A 22464-nucleotide genomic window follows, 5' to 3' on the forward strand; every position below is an offset into this window, starting at 1 on the left:
TCAGAAGAAAGATCTTGCAAAGAATAAGGAAATCTGTTATTTTGCATTTAGATCTGAAATAGCTTTATCAGTTAATGCTTACATTATTTTTGTTTGCAAAGGTTTATATTATTTTCAATTTTTTTCTTTGTTATTTTTTATTAAAGATTATTTTATTTTTATTGCAAAGTCAGATATACAGAGAGGAGGAGAGACAGAGAGGAAGATCATTGTCCAATGATTCATTCCCCAAGTGGCCACAATGGCTGGTGCTTCACTGATCCAAAGCCAGGAGCCAGGAGCTTCCTCCAGGTCTCCAATGCAGGTGCAGGAACCTAAGGCTTTGGGCCGTCCTCACCTGCTTTCCCAGGCCACAAGCAGGGAGCTGAATGGGAAGTAGAGCTGTTGGGATTAGAACCGGCACCCATATGGGATCCTGGCGTATTCAAGGCGAGGTCTTTAGCCTTTAGGCTACCACGTTGGGCCCCTTTTTTATTTATTTAAGCAAGGAGAGAGGAAGAGAGACTTTCTGTTCACTAGTTCAGTCTTCAAATGTGCACAACAACCATGCCTGGGCCAAGATCAAACTGCCACCTACAAACCCAATCTAGCTTTCCCCTCTAGGTGGAAGGAATCCAACTGGGTAGGATATCATTGTTTCCCAAATTCCATGCTAATAAGAATCAACGCTGATACTGGAAATGGAACACAGACACATCAATGTACTTGTGGACATCTTAACTGGCATAGCAACCACTATGCTAAACACACCCATGTGGACATCTTAACTGGCATAGCAACCAACACGCTAAACACACACATGTGGACATCTTAACTGGCATAGCAACCACAATGCTAAACACACACATATGGACATCTTAACTGGCATAGCAACCACTATGCTAAACACACACATGTGGACATCTTAACTGGCATAGCAACCACTATGCTAAACACACACATGTGGACATCTTAACTGGCATAGCAACCACTATGCTAAACATACACATATGGACATCTTAACTGGCATAGCAACCAACACGCTAAACACACACATGTGGACATCTTAACTGGCATGGCAACCAACACGCTAAACACAGCATCCCTGCTATCTTCTATTTTAAGACTCTTCTAACAATGAAAATTTAAACACATTAGCACCCAACAGGTTGTTATAAAAGAAGATTCCCAAATGGCACCCGTCATCTAAGTTTGATTTACAATCTCACTATCTAAAAATTTTATTGTGATTCATCAAATAGCTTCAAAAGCTCAAATTTTGTTATTTCTCACACAGAAAACTGACACTGAGACAATTATGCCAATCCCTGGACTTACTCCTTTCTCATCACTGACGAGCAGCGGAACTTTGGGTCATTCAACATTTATTTATTCCAAAATCTACTTTACAGATTGAAGTAAGATTAAGTAAAGTACATTGAAACTATGGCACTGGTCTGTTCTCTGTAATTGCTGAAGCACCACTGACAGAAGAGTCTCTTGGGTAGTTTAAGTGAAAGTACTGACTCCTTAACTTTCCTGTAAATTTAAGAGTAGAATAACACTGGGGTTTAAGAAAAGATTAGAGTTGCTTATTCCTAAAAGTGTACCCACACTTCAGAAGTACTATAAATCCCCGGAAATTAAAGAAAATCATGGTTGAAATACACACATGCATACTTTTTATGAACAAAAAGATCCATAGCTTCAAAAGAACTATGATATTTATTGATACAAAACATAGCTATCCCTATTAACTACAGTTAATCACCTTCAGCCCTTTGTATGAACATATTTCTGAGCTTCCAGAGTTTAAAAAAGCCTTGTTTTTGGATCGTTTTAGCTATCAAGTTAGATATTTTGATATGATCAAATGGAGTTTCCCAGGGGCTGACTGGTTAGCACTTTATGAGGCCTCTGAGTACCTCTTTGAGTCCACAAGGCCCAACTTCAAAACCAGCTTTCTGCTAATGCATCTGCAAAGAGATCCAAAGACGGCCCAAATAGCTGAGTCCTGACCAACCCACTGGAGACGTAGATGGGTCTGAGCTCCAGGCTTTGAACTCCAGACTGTGCCATGTCCAGTACTGATTGATGTAGTTAACTGGGGACCAGATGAAAGATCTATCTCACCCTCTCTCGGTGTAACTCTGCCTTCCAAGTGAATAAGTAAATCTGTGGTTTTTTTAAATAGTGTTCTTCTGCCAAGAGGTAGGCAGTTGCAAAATTTCTTGCTTCCCTAGATGATTTTTTTAACACTATAGTCTATGAAAACAATAGTCACCGTAAACATATCTGGAAATATTATTGTTAGGTTTGGTAACACCACTACCAAGTTCTGTCACTTTACTATTTAGATGGAGGATTTTTTTGTCCGATAAACTTTGCCTTATACTTAAGTCAAATAAAGGAACTGTTGTGCACATTTTTCTGGATCTTTCTTCTCTCTCAGAGTCTTATTTAAACTATTGTTTCTCCCTCTCTCCCTTTGCTAAAGATTTATTTATTTCTATCTGAAAGATCTTCAGAGAGAAGCAAAGATAGAGAAACGGGGATTCTGATCCACTGGTTGACTCCCTACATGGTCACCATGGTCAGAGTTGAGCTGACTGGAAGACAGGAGCCAGACCTTCTTCTACATCTCCTAGGTGGGTGCAGGGTCTGCTGCTTCCCAAGGCAATCAACAGAGAGTTAGATTGGAAGTGTAGCAACTGGGATACGAACAGGCACCTAATGGGGCAACTAGTGCTACAGGTGGATAATTAGGCTACAAATCCACTACATTGACCCCCAAGAAACAACACTTTAGGGGCCAACACAGTGGCATATCAGCCTAATCCTCTGATTGCTTCTGGCTGCTGGTTTCCAATTGGCTCAGCTCTGGGGAGTCAACTAGTGGATAGAATTTGTCTTTCTCTGCCTCTCTTTCTTCTTCTGTATAAATATTTCAAATAAAAATAGATATTTCTAAAAGTACTGCTTCTTAATATGAGTGCCTAGGACAATTTTTGTTTGCAGGTATAGATAATAATCAATTTCTCAACTTTCAATAAGCCATTTTTGTCTGAAGTATTTCAAACAAAGAGTTTTTCTGAACAGCATGAAATTATTGGGAAGCTGAAATTAGATGGGCATATTCTTTAGGCTTATTTTTCATTTAATCTAGGTGGAAAAGCGGGGGGTTGAGTAGAAGGAAATCTCCAAGGTTTTTCCATTCTGAACTCCATTAAGAACTTTCAACCATTCTCCACTATTTTAAGAGTCAGCATTTTCTTTTCTGATGTCTTTCAAAATCCCATAAAAATAGGAATGAAGACATTATAAAGATACCTATCAAAACACAATCATAATAGCAGAAGGTATAACAAGTGAAAGACTATGAAAAATTCTATGAAAATAGAAATTAATGAGGGCACCAAACACTAAGAAGATATCAAGTGCCAACAAGGGATGAAAATAATGTGAATTTTATTTCATTCACACAGAGTTAGACAACTAAGGGACACCAGTCACAGTAGGAGGTTGGAAAAGACTAACTGCAAAATGTCTTTGTTTTCCTTAAAGTTTATATACTGAACCAAATTATTTGAAATCACCACCAAAAATGTCACCAGCCAGGGCTGTATTTCTTCAGTAGACTACTGGTAGGAATCTGTTGCAAAAACTATATGGGCTCATGATGAGAAATTGCAATAAATTATCAACTATCGGTTTAGGATGAAGGAAAGATCACCAGATATTTACAGAAAGCCTTAGTTCTATTAAAAGAGTCCCATTCAAATAAATAAAAAGAGAAGAAGTAAAGAGAAAATTCAGAAAACAGAGGAAAATGTTTCAAAAATTAGTATCCTAAGATCAACAAGAAAATACAGTGCGTTTATCAAGAAAGAATTCGGTGCTTCTTAAAAATGAGAATACAAAGAAAATAAAGAATATAATCGATGATATTAATAAAAACAACCCAGAAAGACAAGTGAAGAACATTCTTAGAAATACAGGAACATGCACAAATCTTAAAAACCTTCAAAAACACTAGAAAATTACAATATCTATATAAGGTCCAATAACTATAAATTACAGAAAAATGGAAAACATAATCATGTGATTGAAGACATCCAGGAAACAAGATTTATTAAACTGAAAGATATAAATTTCCCACTTCAAACGATTTCTCAAGAGCTCAACATTTCCAGTGAAGGGTAAAAAGCCCTAAGGTTAATCATTTAGGAATTTGGGTAATTGTAGAAAAAAGATTTCCCAATATTTCCAAGATCAAGATTATGAACTCACAGTGACATTGTATTTCACAACAGCAATCCTGGAAGAAAGGAATAGAGAAGTATGCAAAATATTGAATGAAAAGAACTAGCAAACTATCAATCAAGTGAGAAGTAGAAAAAGAATTTTCAAAACGTCAATCTCAAAAGGGGAATGAGGGGCAAATTCCCATTGCCATGTATGACTTCTCTGGAATAAAGAATGTGCGTCAGCAATTAATTGTTCCTTATCTACAAATCTACTGTTTGATGATTCTCATGACACATAACAAGTGGCTCTTAGTACTTTTCCTTCACCATGACAGTAATGTCAGGTTTCTAAATAAAAGAGTCTGCAAGGACCCTACCATGTCTGGCACAGGTTGTGGGATGTTAGATGTATGTGTAGGGTCTGTAGTCTGGGTACGAGGACATTCCTTGGAGCCAACCCCCAGCACAAGTTCAGAACCTGGCCAGCCTTATGATATCGTTTTCATAGTCACGTCAACAAGAAAACCCAAATCCCACAAGGTCTTCCTGTCATAGAGGCCATCTGCCAGTGAAAGTGCCCCAACATGCTTGATGATCTAATGCCAGGGTCCTTCTTTGAGAATACTGATAAGTGCCCTTCAGTCTCTTGTGCTTCCCTGGCATCAATGCAACTGGCCTTGGGGATCCTCTCCCCAACCTCCCTATAGTAAATGCTTGTCACTTGCAGAATGGCTCCACACTGGTTACAGTCTGACTGAATCTGTGAACTGCTCTGCTGTTTCTGGGCCAACCACATCTGCTCAGAGTCTAAGCTCTTCAAGATTTTCTCTTACTTGCACATTCTCCATTACTCATCAGGCTCTGTAGAGACTTTTCTTACATGAGTCTCTTACATAGTCTTCCTTGACCATTATCAATCTCTAGAAAATTCTTCTCCTATTTACTCACTGGGCAGTTTCTAATTCTTGATTGGCACAGTCTACATTGGTGCTTTCATTAAGACAAAACATTAAACTAATAAGGAGAAATAAATAGCATCCAGAAAATAATGGATCGAATTCAGATCAAAAGTCAGGAGATTCTGAATGATGAGGAAACTCCTAGAACTTAGATGGGCCTTTGATGCACACACAAATAGCCCACACAGCAGCATGGCGATATTTTAAGGAAGTACTTCCTCCAAAAAATAGAAAATCACGACTCTGGGGTTTCTTTAAGTGCCTGACCTTGGAGAAAACAGAATTCTATTCATATATTTGGGATGAAATATGTGAGAGCAAATAGAATACTTAGAGAAAAAAAATTCTTATTAACACTATACTCAGCCATGAATAATCCTTGCACAGTAATAATACAGAATAAAATATTCATATAGGTTACAGTGCAGTGTGTATACATAGGTATAGGAAAATGTGAGAATGCAGAGCATTCATTTTACTTATTAAAAAGTCAACAAATTGGTTATATTTAAAGTGAGTAAAAGAAGAAATGGAAACATATATATCTATGTATATACATTTCATATATATTCCATATACATGCTTAGAAAAGAAAATACCAGGAGAACAGCTACTAACTTAGCTTCTGGAAAACAAGATCTAGGGTACCATCTTGAGTCAAAATACTAATTTTTTGTTGTAGGTTTTATAGTATGTACTTTACAGATACTAGTTGAATATACATTTTATTTGCACACACACATAATATAATAAGTAAAGGTCTGTAAGGTGTTATAGCCATCAACCTTCTGAGACAAAGAAACATGATTGAGATTCACTTTATACGAGGACAGTGGATCACAGCATTTCTGTAAATCTCCACTGAACTTTCAACTACTTTCTTTCATATTTTTCCAAAAGCTGAAACTGACTTTGTACTTACTTAATATGTAAGATTTACCTTGAAATTATATCATTGTTCCCTATCAAACATTGACATACTCCTGAATTTGCTACTTGGAAAGGAGAAACAAAATGATAAATATCACTTAGTGCCCTTCCAAGGCTCCTGTCCCTGCGCAATTGCTGCTCCAATGCTAATTTGTAAGTCAAGCAGTTTAGGTGTGTGCCAGTGTGAACTCTCAGTCTTATCAAACTCACAGCACAGAGAGAACTTGTAATGGACTATCTCACCACAGAAACAACAGATACCACAGGATCGTGCTTCAAAAACGTCCTGGCTTGACAATATATCTTTTTAAAGCAGACTTGTTGAGTTAAATATCAAAACTGTCTTTCATCAAGTCTTGATTTGCCCTACTATTAACCTTCAACCAACAATATCTCTGGAATGTATTTCATTTGAGGGTATGAAAATAATACCTTGTATTACTAACAAAGATATCTTAAAAACTTCATTTAGTGTCCACATAATAATTTGGCATATACATTACCCTTTAGAAATTGGAACCCTGCTGTATCTATTTGAATTGCTAATGAGAAAAAGAGACGTGCAGGGAAAAATTCCTAAATAATAAGATGTTCTAAAACATAGGCCTTCATTTTCTTATTGTGAAATGTTGACATTAATTATGCAAGTCTCTCTCTAGCTGCACTTTAAAGCTGGATCGTCTTTGTCCCTTTAGTAGCAGGGTGAATGGAAGAAAACCTCCTCAACACCTGGTTCATACCTAGCAGTCTTCACAAAAACTTTCTCCATTTCTTTCCTTGATTTGTTTCTACCAAGTTCTTACTAACAAAAATTTTAATCTAAAAGAGAGAAAATAGTGTATTGGCTAGAAATGAGTTATGACACACAGCCTTGTAATAAGTTACATGCTAAAATCACTGAAGAAATGTATTATACGCCATCTTCACCCATTCGAGAAAATGGTGCACCTTTATTTTTTATTTTTTATTTTTAACGATGCACTTGCTTAGACTTGGGCATTTCACCTGTAATTTACTTCAGAAACAGTGGAAAGATTTTATGCCTCATCAGGAAACTCCTTACAGATTTAAGTTAGAAAACTGCCACCAGAATTATATTTAAGCTGTTTTGAAATATTTCAATTGCATGTGCAAATAGGAATATTCCCTAACACTTATACTTGTTCATGAAGTACAAAGTATAGAATTACTGAAATCACAATTATGTGACTAAAAAGAAATGCAGCCAGAATAAGAAAATATAGCCAGATTGAGAAGAAATCCATAATATCATGTTGGAAAAAATCAGAATATAAAACATATACATGCATACACAAAATGATGATACAATGATAGCAAAAATAAAAGATACAAAAGTGAATTGAGCGACAAACTTACATTTCATTACATAAAGTTAGAGATTTTTAGTAAAATGTCCCCAAATCAAGCACAGTAGTACAGCATGTGAGTCACTTAGCACCAGCAAAGAAACTTCGAGGCTAACTTTGATATTGGTGGAGACTTTTAAAGAGCCTTTAACGCATGGATTATAGCAATTAATTCTTCTAATCACCCATCTGATCTTTTCTATTTCATCCTTATGAAACATTCATTCTTGTTATCAATTTAATCCCCCGTTGACACCAAACAGAACTGGGGTGAAGAGAATGTTACATTAACTGCATTTACAAACCCTACAACCCACAGATAGCATGGGAGTATCACATGGCCAATACTTCTTAAAATCCCATTAAGAGCAGCATAAACATATTGCACACCATCTTTTCAAAGTATTCACTGAGAAACTAACGCGCAGTCAATGGGTATCCCAGGAGCTGCAAAGCACATGATAGCTTACAAGTAAAAGACTGTCACAGTCTTATTAGGAATGCAAAAGTACAAAGCCAAACTTGAGAATGATTATGTATTAGCCGTTGCATATTAATATAAGCTATAGTTTTTTTCCTCTATTAAAATCAACAATCATTAAAAACTAGAGAGAATATTGTACTTGGAAGCAATGCTCCACAAAAAAAAAAAAAAAAGGATTTCAGTACCTTTGTAGAGATACAAAAATTATAAGTAATATAGTTGAAATCAAGTGAGTCTTTAGGTTTTAATTATAAGTCATAAACAAAGAAATACAAAGCAACTGGTTCCCTTGGCTACTTTCTTACCAGGAAACAAATGAAAAGGGGTAATTTATTTCTGACCATAAATCCCCAAAGCTTCATTTTCATTTTCCCCAAGTTAACTTTCCCACATAGCTAAGCTACATTTTCAGCTGTTATTAGCTGCTGGGCCAGTATCAGCTGACGAGCATCCGTCAGACTCATCGGTGCGATGAGCTCAGGGACTCCCCAGAACTCCATGTATGCAGACTTGTGCTTACAATTTCTAATTATTTTCTAACAGATAATGGAAAATTTAAGTTCAGGGAGGTTAAATTAAACTTGTAAGTGGATCAAAATCCCCAAATAAAATTAAAGTGGCAAGGATCATTGAAAGAAAAAAAAAAACAACAATAACAGCTCAGCCTTTCAGTTGTAAGATAAAGGACCCTCACTGATTGCTTGTTATTTTGTGTCAAATAGGTCTCATAATTTCACTCCCTCAGAGCAGCTCTTTCTTTTCTAATCACGCTGTGTCAACCCATACACAACCCGCGAGTGAAAGACATCAGAAAGAAGGATTTTTAGCAACTCCAGTAGCATTTAAGAATCGGTAAAAGAACAGTGTAAAGACTATTTAGAGAGAAGGAGAGAGAAAAAAGAAAGATCTTCCATCTTCACTCCCACAGTGCGCTGGCTGGCGCCAAAGCCAAGCTACTAATTCAGTCAGGTCTCACATCATTGGAAGGAATCCAATTACTTGAATCATTATTAATGCTGTAGGTGGGACCAAGAGAGGGATATCAAATGCAGGCACTGAATATGGAATACTGATATCTTAACTCAGTGTCTGGACCATTAGGTCAAGCATTCCACCCCATCCCCCAAAAAATACCCTGATACCTATTCCTTCTTAGGAGGAAAGAGGTAAAAGTTATTTCTGTTGTATTATCTAGTACAACTTATTATTTTGAAAAGCTCAAAATCATTTAGATTCTGTGGTAAATCATGAGAAGTGGCAATGATGACGTTAAAACATTCATGCATTGGAAATGTTTTTGCTATAAATTCAGAGGATTTATCATTTTTTTCTCCAATAAAATCATATATAGCCTGAGCTTCTAATCTACGAGTGAGTGAGTTCCAAGTCATAGGGAGCAAAAATAAACAAGAAGAAAATGACAAGACTGTCAACAGAGCATTGAAGGACGAGAAAATTTTTTGAATAAAGTTTGGCGTCCATCAGTACACCAGGCATCTCAAGAACTCCGAACTAAAGCTGCAACGGAACTGTCACATGCTCTGCGAGGTGTGCCAGCTATCTCATGTAGGCAATATCATCTTAGAGAAGCCAGCAAAGCTTTCAGTTCAAATTCAGGCTCTGTCCACCTGTATGGGCTTTGTACTGAGAAAAATGATGTCAAGTTTGGGTAAGCTCACAGTGTTCCAAGAACAGGCAAATAAAAAACCATTTGCAGCCATTACTGCAACATCAAACACATCTTTTTCTCATCTTATAATTTTTAATTTTGATCATAATTTCACAGAATTGATCCTAGAATATGTTTTTAAAAATATTTATGCTAGCAATATTTGACTCATGGTGAAACATGATCATATCAAAGTGTGGTGTTTCAAGTTTTGCTCAACCCTCTGGTGCAGCCATCCTGCTGATAAACAGCCTGGGACTCAGCAGGTGATAGCTCACGTACTTGAGTCGCTGTTACCCACATGGCAAACCCACATTCAGGTCCTGGATCCTAGCTTAAACTCAGCCCAGCACTGGTTGTTGCAGGCATGTGGTGGCTGAACCAGCACAAGGGGAACAACTCTGCTTCTAGGTCCCTTCAGCTTTCTTTCCCTGTCTCTCACTGCCTGTCAAATGCAGTAGTTGTTTTAAAAGGACATGCCAGAGTTAATAGTCAAGAAAAACCCACTACATCAATCCCTTTCATTCTGGTTCTGGTATGTTATTGAGACAAACTTTTTGTCCCAAATCATTTTTTTTTTTTTACATTTTCATTTTGTATGGGGGAAAGGATATTAAGGCACACAAAACCATTCTCAAATTCATTCTTGTTTGCATAGCATCTTAATTAAATCTTTATGTGAACCACTCCATGTGCAATCCAGGATTACAGAATCCTGTTGCTGAATGTGAAATTTACTGCTAAGCATAATGATCTGTAGCAACCTGGGGGTGATCTGTAACCATTTACATAGTTAGTCACCCACTAACTGTGACCATTATTTGAGGGTTATGAGGGTTTTATAAAGTGTTCTGATAAATTTTCTCTTCAAAATTTCTTCTGGTGCAACTGTAGAAAAAACAGCCCTTCTGGTCAATATGACAGTTGGTTTAAAAACAGTAGACACGGACCTCTGACTGATACAACACGGGTATGCAAAGGAGTAAAGCCTATCTTTTGTACATTATTTTGAGAAAAGTATTGTAACAAAAAGTTGAGAAAATTTTTGTGAAGCACTTATGAAATTTTCTCATGAAACAAATCGTACGATCAGTCAATAGAGGATTATTCAGCAGTAAGATCACTTGCATACAGAGCGACATTAGGAATTATAAAGATTAGGTTTACCAGTTGTTTATTCCACAGGCAAGTGATATATTCACCACACCAGGTGCATACATTGTGTGTATGTGCAACCCATGACAAATATCGCAGCCTGAAAATCATTCACCTGTTGAACCACATCGCTGCTGTAAGACCAGTTTTCAGTCAGCCACACCTTATAAGTTTGAATGATATACAGTATAAATCAGGAATGTGTAAAGGTGATATGTCACTCCAATAGAAACAATATTTTGTATTCTTTAATTTATAGACATATTAACAATAAAACCATTTATATAAAATATTATACATCTGAAATTGCTGATTTTGTAAAAAACCCATTTTCAGGTTTTTGCAGGCCTTTTATGCAAAAGCTTTGTAAGTCATCAGATTTGCAAAGTATTTTTTATTTTGAGTCAGAAAGTGCACATTATTAATCTAACATGCCCCATGTAGCTTGGAAACACACCCTCCAACCAAAGATGGAGTTGACCAAACTGTTTAGTACAGAGGACTGGGGGCCAACCCTCTTTAGGAAATCTAAACCTTCCATTGACTACAATTTCTATCCAGCAAGTTTTAATATTGGTGCAAGAGACTATATGCTCCTGAGGAATATCCTTTCATTCACATAAATTTTAAAAATGCCATGGGAAAACAGAAGCAGTCAGGATTTATTAAATTATGATTGATGTTTTCAGATAGAAATCTGCTTTGGGATTTGGGAAACCTCTTTGAGGACCTCAAAAGAGAAATTAAACATTAAAGAATGCAAAAATTTCTAGTACTTTGTCTAGTTTTAAGCACTAGAAAACCCACTAAATACTTATATAAACATTAAATTTTAGAATAGCTGCTAAATTATTACTTTTAATGACCAACTCTTTTTCAAGAGATGTTATAAAAAGTGCTTTCCCCCTATTTTTATAGGGAATCCTACCATGACATCTTTACTCTCATTGGAATAGAAATAAAGAGGCAGAAGAAAAGGAAAAGTCCTCTAATAACAGATTTTGGGTTGTGAAGCAAACATTACCCAAAATTACTACAGAGGGGAGGAAGAGAAGGAAAAAGAAAGGAAGGAAGGACGGAAGGAAGGACGGACGGAAGGAAGGAAGGAAGGAAGAAAGGAAGGAAGGAAGACATTGCGGTACAATAGATTGCACTGGATGTCTTGGATGTCCACAATCCGTATCAGAGTGCCAAGTCCGAGTCACAGCAATGCCATTCCTGATCCAGCTTTTTGCTAATGCGTCGTGGGAGAGCTCACACTCCTACTACCCACGTGGGAAAGCTGGATGGAGTTCCTGGCTCCTGGTTTTCGTCTTGCATAGACTGTTGTGGGCACCTGAAGAGTGAATCAGCAGGTAGCTGTGCTCTCTCTCTCTCTCTCTCTTGCTCTTAATCTCTTTCCGCCTCTAAATCAACCACACCTATTTTTAAAAAATAAAAAAATAATTTTAAAAATCCTACAAAAAATTCTACACTAAATCAAGAGGGTGGGAAATTAATCCTACTACCACCCTCATATCTTTAATGGACTCTTCCATTGGCAAGCATTCAAAAGCTTACATGCATTGCATTCTTGTAGTGCAAAAGAGACAGGTTACTGACCAATCCCCTGAAAAAGAATTTCAGATATAGTGAGCACTTCTTACAGTCAAAAGGGATTGTTGAATGCTTTTTTGTCAGGGATATGTCTTGTGCTCCAGATTCACAACAGTAGTTAGAATATGCAGAAATAAGTCAGTGAAGAGCAATACAAACAACAAGGAATATAATCCAGGTACAATGTGCCACATTGCGAAAAGACAACTGAGTAGGAGAATATTTCAGAGATAAATTAGGTTGGAAGAAAGGGTTTCAAATAAGAATAATGAAAGTGTTTAAATTTTCAGAAAAAAAAAAAAGCCCATCGCTAACTATGTGATTTGAGTGTGCTTTCCTTTCCAAGTGCAGTGCTGGAATCCACCAATGCTTCCCGCCACAAAGGATCTCGTAGTCTAGTGGAGAAGGGATCCTACCAGAAAGCAAAAAATAAATGCATAATACCTTAGTCTGGTAACTGCTGCAAAGGAGAATCCCCAAGTGCTGCTTCTAGGTCATAATTTAGATTAAAGAGTAGTGAAAAGGATCTTTGTGAAAGTACATTTAAGAAACAAGAGTGATTAGGTTTTGATTAGAAACAATTGGAGAGTGAACACTCAGGCAAAAGGCACTGACTTGTCTAGCTTATGAAAGGGAAAAGAAACATCAGTGAGAATGTAACCAGAACCTCTGTGAACTTAAAACTTGGTATTTACTTTAATGAGGATACTACAAGATTTTACACACATGGATGATGTAAATGCATCAAGAAATAAGGAAATGATGAGCAAGGCATTAAGAAATAGGGGAAAAAATTGGAAAGTGGCATCATAATTTGAGTCAATAACAAGGTTTAAGACAGTGGCAACAAAACATAAGTAGAAGAGGGCATGCTCCAATTATAATTTTGTCATGATATCACATAGGAATATAAACAAATATATTATTTTAGTCTACAACTGGCAATAAGCAATTTCAATGTTTCTATGATTATTACTGTCTACATGATTTTGAGAAGCAGAAAAAATGAAGTTTTTGTAAGAATGTGATGATAAGGGCTAATTATAAATCTACATTACCTACAAGGGGGCATGACATGGGTAACAGCGAAGATATAATATGAGACACAAAAGATTCAATACAAAGAAACTGGAGGGACATGAAAATATGGCTGGAGAAAAGGTGTCTTCCGACGTGGTGTTTGCACTCATCAGCAAGTTCTGTCTAACTCACAACTACGAACAAGGGCCGGTGGGTGAACTATAGCAGAAATGATTTATTTTATTCACTGGGGAATTGTGCTTGTCCTTGCTATTCTTTCATTGTTCGAGCTTTGAAAGACTCTAAATTCTATATCTTTTATACTCTTTTATTACAAACAAAATAACTTTCCTTAATTATTTTAGCTGCAATTTTTCTTAAGGAAAGGAAGGTTAACTGACTTTTCAAGATCACGTAAGCAGTTAGCATCCTGTGACATTTAAGTAACAGACCCTATGTAAAGAAGTTATGGAAAATTTTATTCCTAAAACAGATGAAGTATATTCACAAATACAAATGAATAACACCTACAAGACCAAAAGATATAATTAGGCTAAATGGTATGTGTATTAAAAATCAACTATCGAATGTGAAAAAGCATGTAGCTAGGAGTTACTTTTAGCTTTATGAAGCCATACATGTGAAATTTTACTAGATGCAAATATTACAGAACAACATGCAACTCTTCTATTATTTGAGAGATATCAAATCATGATATGGCATCGATTAAAAATTGAAAACTCCTATGAGATGTCGGACACCGAATATCATAGAAGCAACACAGAAAAAATATAAACACAACTATGATTTCAGAAAATAGAATAATCTCAATTATATAAGAGAAATAAAATTTCTTTTAAAATAGGAAGATGGAAATGAGTTGGCTTTCTTTTGAAAAAATATTGCCATTTACATACAGAAGTTCACGTGTCTTACAGCACTTCCTTGCAGCAATTTACTGTAAGTCATGTGAGAACTTGATGTGGGAGAGCTGAGGCCAAGAAGACCCACGTAAACACTCACGCAGTATCCTCCATCAATCATAGGAATTTAGGATAATTACAGGATGTCTTTTATCCTTGGCCTTTTTTTTCCCCTTTCTTTTTGAAAAACAAACAATTTAGGCAAAACATTTAAAAGCAACATCAGCTCTTATTAGGCTTGCCAGGAAAAAGAGTTGTGGGGAGATGGAAGAAACCTGTCTGATTTCAGCAATCCAGAGTTTGTGATTCTAGAAACTTGCTCAATCACATCTTAAGTATATACTTGTACTATTGGGTGGCTTTAAAATACAAACAACTGTTTCCCAGTGTCCTCCACTTACATAAAGCCAGTGTTTCCCTCAGCGAACTGGTTTCATTTAAACTAAAGACTAGCAATGTGTATAAATCCAAGCATTCTTTTTGTGAAGGTGGACTTTTCAAGTTGCTGTCTTGATGTTAGTCAATGTGAAGTAGTTTTATGGGAATGAAGGCATGTACCAGCCATTCACCGCCAGTATGTTATTACTGCCATTATGAATCCATTAGACCCATGCAGGTGAGCAAGGAACAGCCCTGTGACCAAATTCTCCTCTTGCTTTTAGTGCAACATTTAATAGAATAAAAATTGTCCCTTCTTTTTCCCTACAGTAAAAACTCTTTTCTGTTCTGCCTTTATGTATCAACAGATGGTTTGGATATGGTGATGAATTTTGCATATTAAGTTGCTGCATCATTGTCATTCATTCTATGATCCAGCTGTCTGGCCAACACAAGGGCAGTGGTTATTGAATCTGAAATATTCTATTCTAAGAACAAAATAAGGTGATAGGTAAAGGAGTCTGATGCTTGATAAGACTATGCAGTTTCCATTGTTTTGTGAAGGTTTACTTTCTTTCTATAAAATGAGAGGCAGTACATACAAATATGTATATAAAAATTTTTATACATCTAAAATAAACCACCTCCCCTTAAATTCGTGCTTCATGATTGGTTTCGCCTTCTTGAGAAGGCAATTTCAGATTTATATCAAAGCATTACTGTTAGTGTAGCAACTCCAGGCTTTTTGTAATTTAATTGAATCATTAGGTGTACATTATCAATATTATTGTATACAAAAACATGTTATGATCTGCTATTTTATTCAAATACTTAGAATGATGTAGACACATAACAGATGAGTGAAGACTGTAGATATAAATTGCAGGCATATGTTTGCAGTAAAATAACTCCAGCTTACTTAAAATACTCAATTCATCATTGAGTACTAACTCAGCTGTTTTAATAACGGTGATGATTGTTTTATAAGGTTCTGAAAGAAGTCACTGAAATAGGAGGAAGTCTTTTTTCCCTGCCAGTTACTGAAGCTGCTGAAACTGCAGATAGCAGGAAACCAGTCTATAATTTCCTAGCAACTTTTCACAAACAGGAAAGATATAGTCATAATATTACTTAAAAAATTTTTTTTTGGTATTTAAAAGAATAAACTTTTGGAATCTCTTGTTTACGAAGTCCATCAACATACAGGAAAAGGACTCGGTTCTTGGCTCAATCAGAGCCTCATCTCAAATTCAGCAGAAACCTAAGACTTAAAGCTGCCATTATCAAACCTGTTTCCATGGGAATAGAGTTCAGACCAAGGGGGGGAAAAAGAATGGGGTTAGGAGCTTTCAAATAATCATTCAAAATCATGATGAGGTTTTTAGAGTTTCTTTTTTAGGTGATTATTTCATAGCCTCTTAACCCCCTTTTGCCATTCTGTTTCCATGGAAATGTGATAAAAACGACTGCGCAAGCCTCCGGCAGATTATTAAAATTCTTGTGAATTTCAGCTGTGGTTCTAGCCTCGGCCATGCAAGCTCTTTTCTTCCTGACTTTTGTATATTAATCTACATTGTTTCTATGTAACATTAAGTTCCTGTTATAATTGCTACCCTCTGTAAACATACCTTAACAAATTTGTAGCTATGAGTAAGATCAAACTGAGTAGTTGGAAAAACAATGGGAAAGGCCTCAGTTCCAGATTTTAACAGACAAGCTAGGACATGCATCTGTAAAGAATGTCAGAATCCTTCAAAAAGGTGCAGAGGGAAACCTAACTTCATCACTGGACTCAGTGTTCCTCAGGCACTGGTAGGATGCAGAAGCAACAAGTAGCGTTTAAAATAACACTAACAAAGCACAGCACCAGGTGATGGGAGACTGCTTCAGACTAGCTGACAATCAGCCATACTCTACGATAACATAAATATGTAATAGCTAAAGCAGCTTCTTACAAGGTTGTTAATATTATACCCAAGCACATCATTCAAAGTCATGGACTGAACTATAAAATGTATTAAAAACCTACAAGAGAAATTGAATAAAAATATATCACAATCTATGTTTTAAAAGTGAAAATCAAAGTATTTATGCTTGCATCATCTTTCATGGAAAGGTCATCTGAAAATCAAAATTACGATTAGTGAAGAAATTAATACCCTTTTTGGTACCGAGAAGGCACTCTGATGGAACTCCTGGTAAGACACCTTGTGTTGAGTGTGAGAAAAAAGATGTTACATATATAGTTTCATTCCATTCAACTCTTTGAAATTTGTTGAAGAGCTCAATCTACAATTTTTTTGCTAAGGAAACACAAAAGTTTTGATTGAGCTTATAGAGTGATTTTATTCTTTAGAATGCCCTTTTTATTCTATAGCTATAGCTTTAACCTATGTAGTCATGTCTTCTGAATTTGAATGAAGAACTAAACTTCACGAGGCAGATTCAATCTGGCTCAGACTGGTTCTTGAGTTAAATTTAATAGATTAACTCACTATAGTAGCCAATGCTGATTGGTTTCAACTAAATAGATCATTATGACATGCAGCAGTCCAAATAATTTCTCGAGTTATCATCACTATTTCCAAAATGCAATTTCACAGAGCAGTTAAATACACGGTATTTGAAAGCCTGGACTGGTCTTCAGACTAAATGTAGTCTCCAGCTTGTCTGCATAAATAAAGTTTTACTGGAACAAAGTCATATCAGTTCATATTTTCTTTCTTTTAACTACAAATAATAGCTGCTTTCCTAATTAAAAAACAATTTGATACAATGTCAAACACAATACTCTTATTCTGTTAGCATTAAATGAGTAACTATTTGTGAATTATTTATAATGGTGCTTTGCACTTGCCAAACACTTTATTATTTAACATTCCTTTAAAATATTCATCATAGTATTAAGTGTTTATTTAATTTAATAAGTTTAATATTAATATGTTTTAATAAGTGTAATACTACTATAATTCAATAAATATTATAGTTAGTATATCATTAATATATCACTCACTGTGTCATATATTTAATGTAATATTATGTTATAAAATATATATTAAGTATAACATTTAATATTGTTAAAACGTAAAGTGCTAAGTATAATTATACACAATAATAATAACTATTACCATTATTTTACCTACAACAATAAGCGTTATCTGAATATGAGTGATTTTCATTGCCACCACAGCACCACACACCAAACTCAGCATGGAAATTTAGTATCCTATATTTATTAACCCCCCAAAATTTGTTGGCAGCATTTTATCACAGAATTATGTAAAGAATGAAGTTATGGATGTCATGAAAAGACTAGATATGATTTTAAAAATGAAAGTTGCGTTATTAAACACGACTCACTGGTTCCTGTATAATTTTCAAAATGTACCTGCAGCATAAATTGTGTATTGTTTTCACTGGAAAGGCATTTGCCTAAATTTACCATTATATATATGAACATTCTATGTCTCATTCAATACATAAATAGCTAACCCATATGCATTCTAATAGTGAGTATTTCAAATAATTCAGATTCCAAAGCCAAATTCTAGTCGCTACGTACTCAGATAGAAGTGAACTAGAAGCAATGAACTGGTCTTAGAATTTCTTTAATTCTAAGATTGCATCATTTACAGGAAATAAATTTTGTAAATTAGAGTATTTTTAATTTGCATAGCAGTACATTGACTGATAGATAAGAACAAGACTGCCTAGGTTTCTGTACTTACATCCATGAACTCCACATTGGCCTTGGGACCAGTTGTCTCGTTAAGAATCTTAATAGCCACAGGAATCTTCACTGTTTCTCCTTCAGGTACCCAAATGCCCTTTTAGGAAAAAAAAATGAAATGTATCTTATGGTATATACAACATTTATAGCAGAAACATTTTATTAGATAGATGAATATATTAATTTTCTTTAAATGATTGAATTTACAGTTTTCTTTCAAACAACAGACATGTATTTAGTGCGTTGTACAATACTTCTGCAACAACTCTATAAGCTTTCATGTGTGAACGTGAATCACATCTGTGTGTATGCATATATACGTACATATGTCTCACGTACCCCTCTGCCCCTAATAGGAAACTCACATGGCATGCATCCTTCTCAACTATGTAAACAATATTTCAAATAAAATTAAAAGAAAAAAGAAAAAAGACAGCCTCAATACAAAAATGTTGCTACAATACATCTTTAAAGGTAAAATATGAAAAAATAATTTCAGTATGAATTGTACTGCCTTTGAGGAATGGCAGTCATTCTTTCCTAGGCCTGATAAGATAAAAGTTCAGACATACAGATATTTGTGATGTGATTTCTAATATTTTGTTTATACACAAAATATAAATGTAGGATGTCTACAATTAAGAAGGGAGTAACCAAATAAATAGTTAGGAAAAGTACATCTCTGTGTCAAGAAAACCCTTTAAGACTGTATCTTGTACTAACTGACAGGTTGATTAAAACTAAGCTTCTACCATATACTTAAATATTTTAAACTTCCAGTAAAGTTTCATTTCAAGTCAAAAGTAAAACATACACAAGATACAAATATTTGCTTTTAGTAAAAATGATAACACAACTCTTATTATGTCTTAACGGGTTATAGTTATCCATGATAATAGGACTCAGACTTGAAGTACAGAATCTCCATGGTTTTAACATAAAATTTCATCTCTAAGCTATGTTATCTTGATGTAACAATCCAAGTTGTAGAATGCATTTAAATTGGTCACATATCATTATTCCTTGTTTATAAACAAGCACAGATTTATATTACATTTTGCAACAGAACATGCAGATTTGGTAGGTCTGACGCTAAGGAGATGGATGCTCCAATATCCTCCTACATCTTTTCCCTTAGCTCAGCATAGAATCCTCAGTTCTACCTAGGGATATGGAATACTGGGGCAGTGACCAAGCAAGCTGGGTCAACACTGCGGTGAGTGGGCTTATTCATTGTGGCTAGCACTCAACAACGATTTTCACCGTTATTTGCATCCACCACTTCATTTTCAAAAACTCAGCATGGAAATTTAGTATCCTATATTTATTAACCCCCCAAAGTTTGTTGGCAGCATTTTATCACAGAATTATGTAAAGAATGAAGTTATGGATGTCGTGAAAAGACTAGATATGATTTTAAAAATTAAAGCTTAGGCATATACAAGGATGTATTTGAAGTTTATTTTAGGCACAATCTAAATAGATAGGATACATTGTATTTTTTTTGAACGTGTAAAGAAATTTAAAGATTAGAAAACATTTTAAGTCAGCCTAAATCTTTCCTGTGCAAATTAGTGATCACATTATAATTTTCCAACTTGAGTAAACAAAACGTGTATACTAAAAATCTAGGGTTGGTGTTGTAGCACAGGACATCTCATTCAGAGGGCTGGCTCAACTCCTGGCCGCTGTCTTTCAAACCAGCTTTCCTGCTAATATTGTCTGAGAAGCCAACAGATGACAGCCGGAGTACTTGGGCCTCTGCATCCATGTGGGAGACTAGGATGGAACTCCCGGCTGCTCGCTCGACTCTGGCCGAGTGCTGGCTCTTTCCCCTTTTGTGTAATGAACCAACACATGGCAGAATCTTTGATTCTTCTTCCACTCTGTGCTGTCTGCATCTCTCCCTCTTGTCTCATTGCCTTTCAAATTTTTAATTAATGTCCTAATGGAAGCTGTCATGTTACCCTTTCCTCGTATGTATGCTCAATTTTACATATGAAGGTAACTTACAGTTTTTAAATAATAACAAGGTCAACAAAGTCAGGGACATTGACAGGCAACTGCTAAACTGCATGACTAAGACATCAGTTATGACTTTGAAGATGTTGTCTTAGCCTAGTAACATACAAGCACGTCAATAGAATGAGGTCAGTAGAATAAGGATGACAAAGATAGTTTCAGAAAAAAAAGAACTGTAAAAAAAAGAGGAAAAATGTTTGCACACTGTCCAGGAATGTCTTGGATTCTACAGATTACTACACAGGTGGTACATGATGTGGCCTTCACGGGTATTTGGATATTGCTATAGGGAAGATGGAAAGAACTATGCTTGGATATATATTAGTATTTAGCTGCTTTCTCTTAAGACTGTGTTCATCCTAGCTTATTCAAACATAAAATTAATGAATTTATTTGTGCAGCTTCTCAATACTAACAGGATCGCCCTTTTCGAATTGTAAAAAAGAGATCAGGCTTGCTAACTCAACCAATCGCTCTGGTTATATTTTTGTAGAGTCAGACTTCATGGCATTGTTCTGCTGTTTCTACTTACTTTATAAACTGTTCCGAAAGCGCCGGAGCCAAGGACTTTGACCCTCTTGAGCTCAGTCTCTTTCAAAATGCGAAGCTGAGCTTGATTAGGTGCCGTGCCGCTGGGCGTCAAGGGCTCCACCAGCTGCAAGGCAAGAACAGAAGGTTCAGCTTCCAGTGTGACAATCACGCCTTCCCTGCCTTTCCAGTTCTCCTTGGGAGATACGGTATGATAACAAAGCACACTTGTCTTTCACAAACTCCACTTTTGTTATACCGACCAACCGTTACCCACAGATCCCATTTAACCAGTTCTTCAGAATCTATCCCTTGTTTCTCTGCTCTTTGCTCAGTGGAACACATACTCCCCAAAAAATCAATGTGTGCCCAACTTGAAACATACTAGGCAAAGGCATCTGATGCACACACACACACACACACACACACACACACACAGGAAATGGTATTTATTTAAATCTAAATAGGACAACAAAATCACAATGCCAGTACTGTATCCCAGGATAGTGGTTCTAAAACTTCAATGTAGTCTAAATCAACTCAGCTTCTTAACATGGAGACCCAGGTTACAATGGAGCAGGAATGAAACCTTGCCTTCTTATAGAATTCCGATATATGACAGTGATCACTGAACATACTCTAAGTGGCAGATCCTTGAACTCTCTCCTAGATCAAATATTCTATTATAAATCATAGACTCTAGATTACTAGTGAATGGCATAGAATGGAAAGAAACAACAACAACAAAAACTATTGGGGAAGGAGCCTCATTAGTTCTGACTTCCTAAATGAAGGCCTCAGATGAGTCTCTAGATAAAGAAAATGTGTTCTCATTAGAAGAGAAACACCACCAGAACTGCCGGGGCACAGCATCAGGGAGAATGATGAGACGAGCCAAGGGGACACACTCAGCTCTTGGTCAGGTCTGGAAGGTGAGGACAATGTGCAAAACAAGATGGCACAGTATGGCTGTCATTGAGCTAGAGAGGATAAATGACCTGGGAAATGTAAGTGTGCTGGCCCCTGGCATCAGTGAGAAAAGACAATTACACAAGAGAGGCGGGTACCATAAAGCTTACATTCCAAGGTAAAGAAAGCACAGGTTGTTCATAGGAGAGGAAAATAGCAAGTGGGAGAAATGGGATTCTGTTTTTCTCTTTTAAGTTGAAGAAGGAACTAAACTTTAGACACAGACAAATAGCCTGCTCTTTCCCAGCACAAGGAAATAATTAAGGACTACTCCTACTCAAATTGCCTTGAAACCACCACTGCATTTCAAAACGTCTATTTACAAGGCTAAATGCGCTGTGGTCCTCCAGCCTGTGTATTATTATCATGCTTCCATGAACATCATGGTCCACTTAATTAGAGGAACAGTCTTGAATGTAGGTAAGTGCAGCAACAGGAAGAATTTAGAACAAATGTATTAAAAAGAACTAACAGGTTTCTATATTACAGTTCAAAAACGAACCAATTT

At 36.0% G+C, this 22464-nt stretch overlaps 1 protein-coding gene across 1 annotated transcript in view; it reads right to left on the reverse strand.

Annotated features, from left to right (window-relative positions):
• Positions 1 to 22464, reverse strand: part of ERBB4 (erb-b2 receptor tyrosine kinase 4) — a 472537-nt gene that overhangs the window by 181688 nt on the left and 268385 nt on the right. The window contains exons 17-18 of the mRNA XM_040984395.1: positions 20992 to 21114; positions 18436 to 18534 (exon numbers count right to left, since the gene is read on the reverse strand). Of these exons, the coding sequence (XP_040840329.1) occupies positions 18436 to 18534; positions 20992 to 21114 (222 nt within the window). The remainder of the gene's footprint in view (positions 1 to 18435; positions 18535 to 20991; positions 21115 to 22464) is intronic.

Source organism: Ochotona curzoniae, unplaced genomic scaffold, assembly GCF_017591425.1.
Source record: "Ochotona curzoniae isolate NIBS_2020 unplaced genomic scaffold, NIBS_Ocur_1.0 contig_4148, whole genome shotgun sequence".
Taxonomy (NCBI): domain Eukaryota; kingdom Metazoa; phylum Chordata; class Mammalia; order Lagomorpha; family Ochotonidae; genus Ochotona; species Ochotona curzoniae.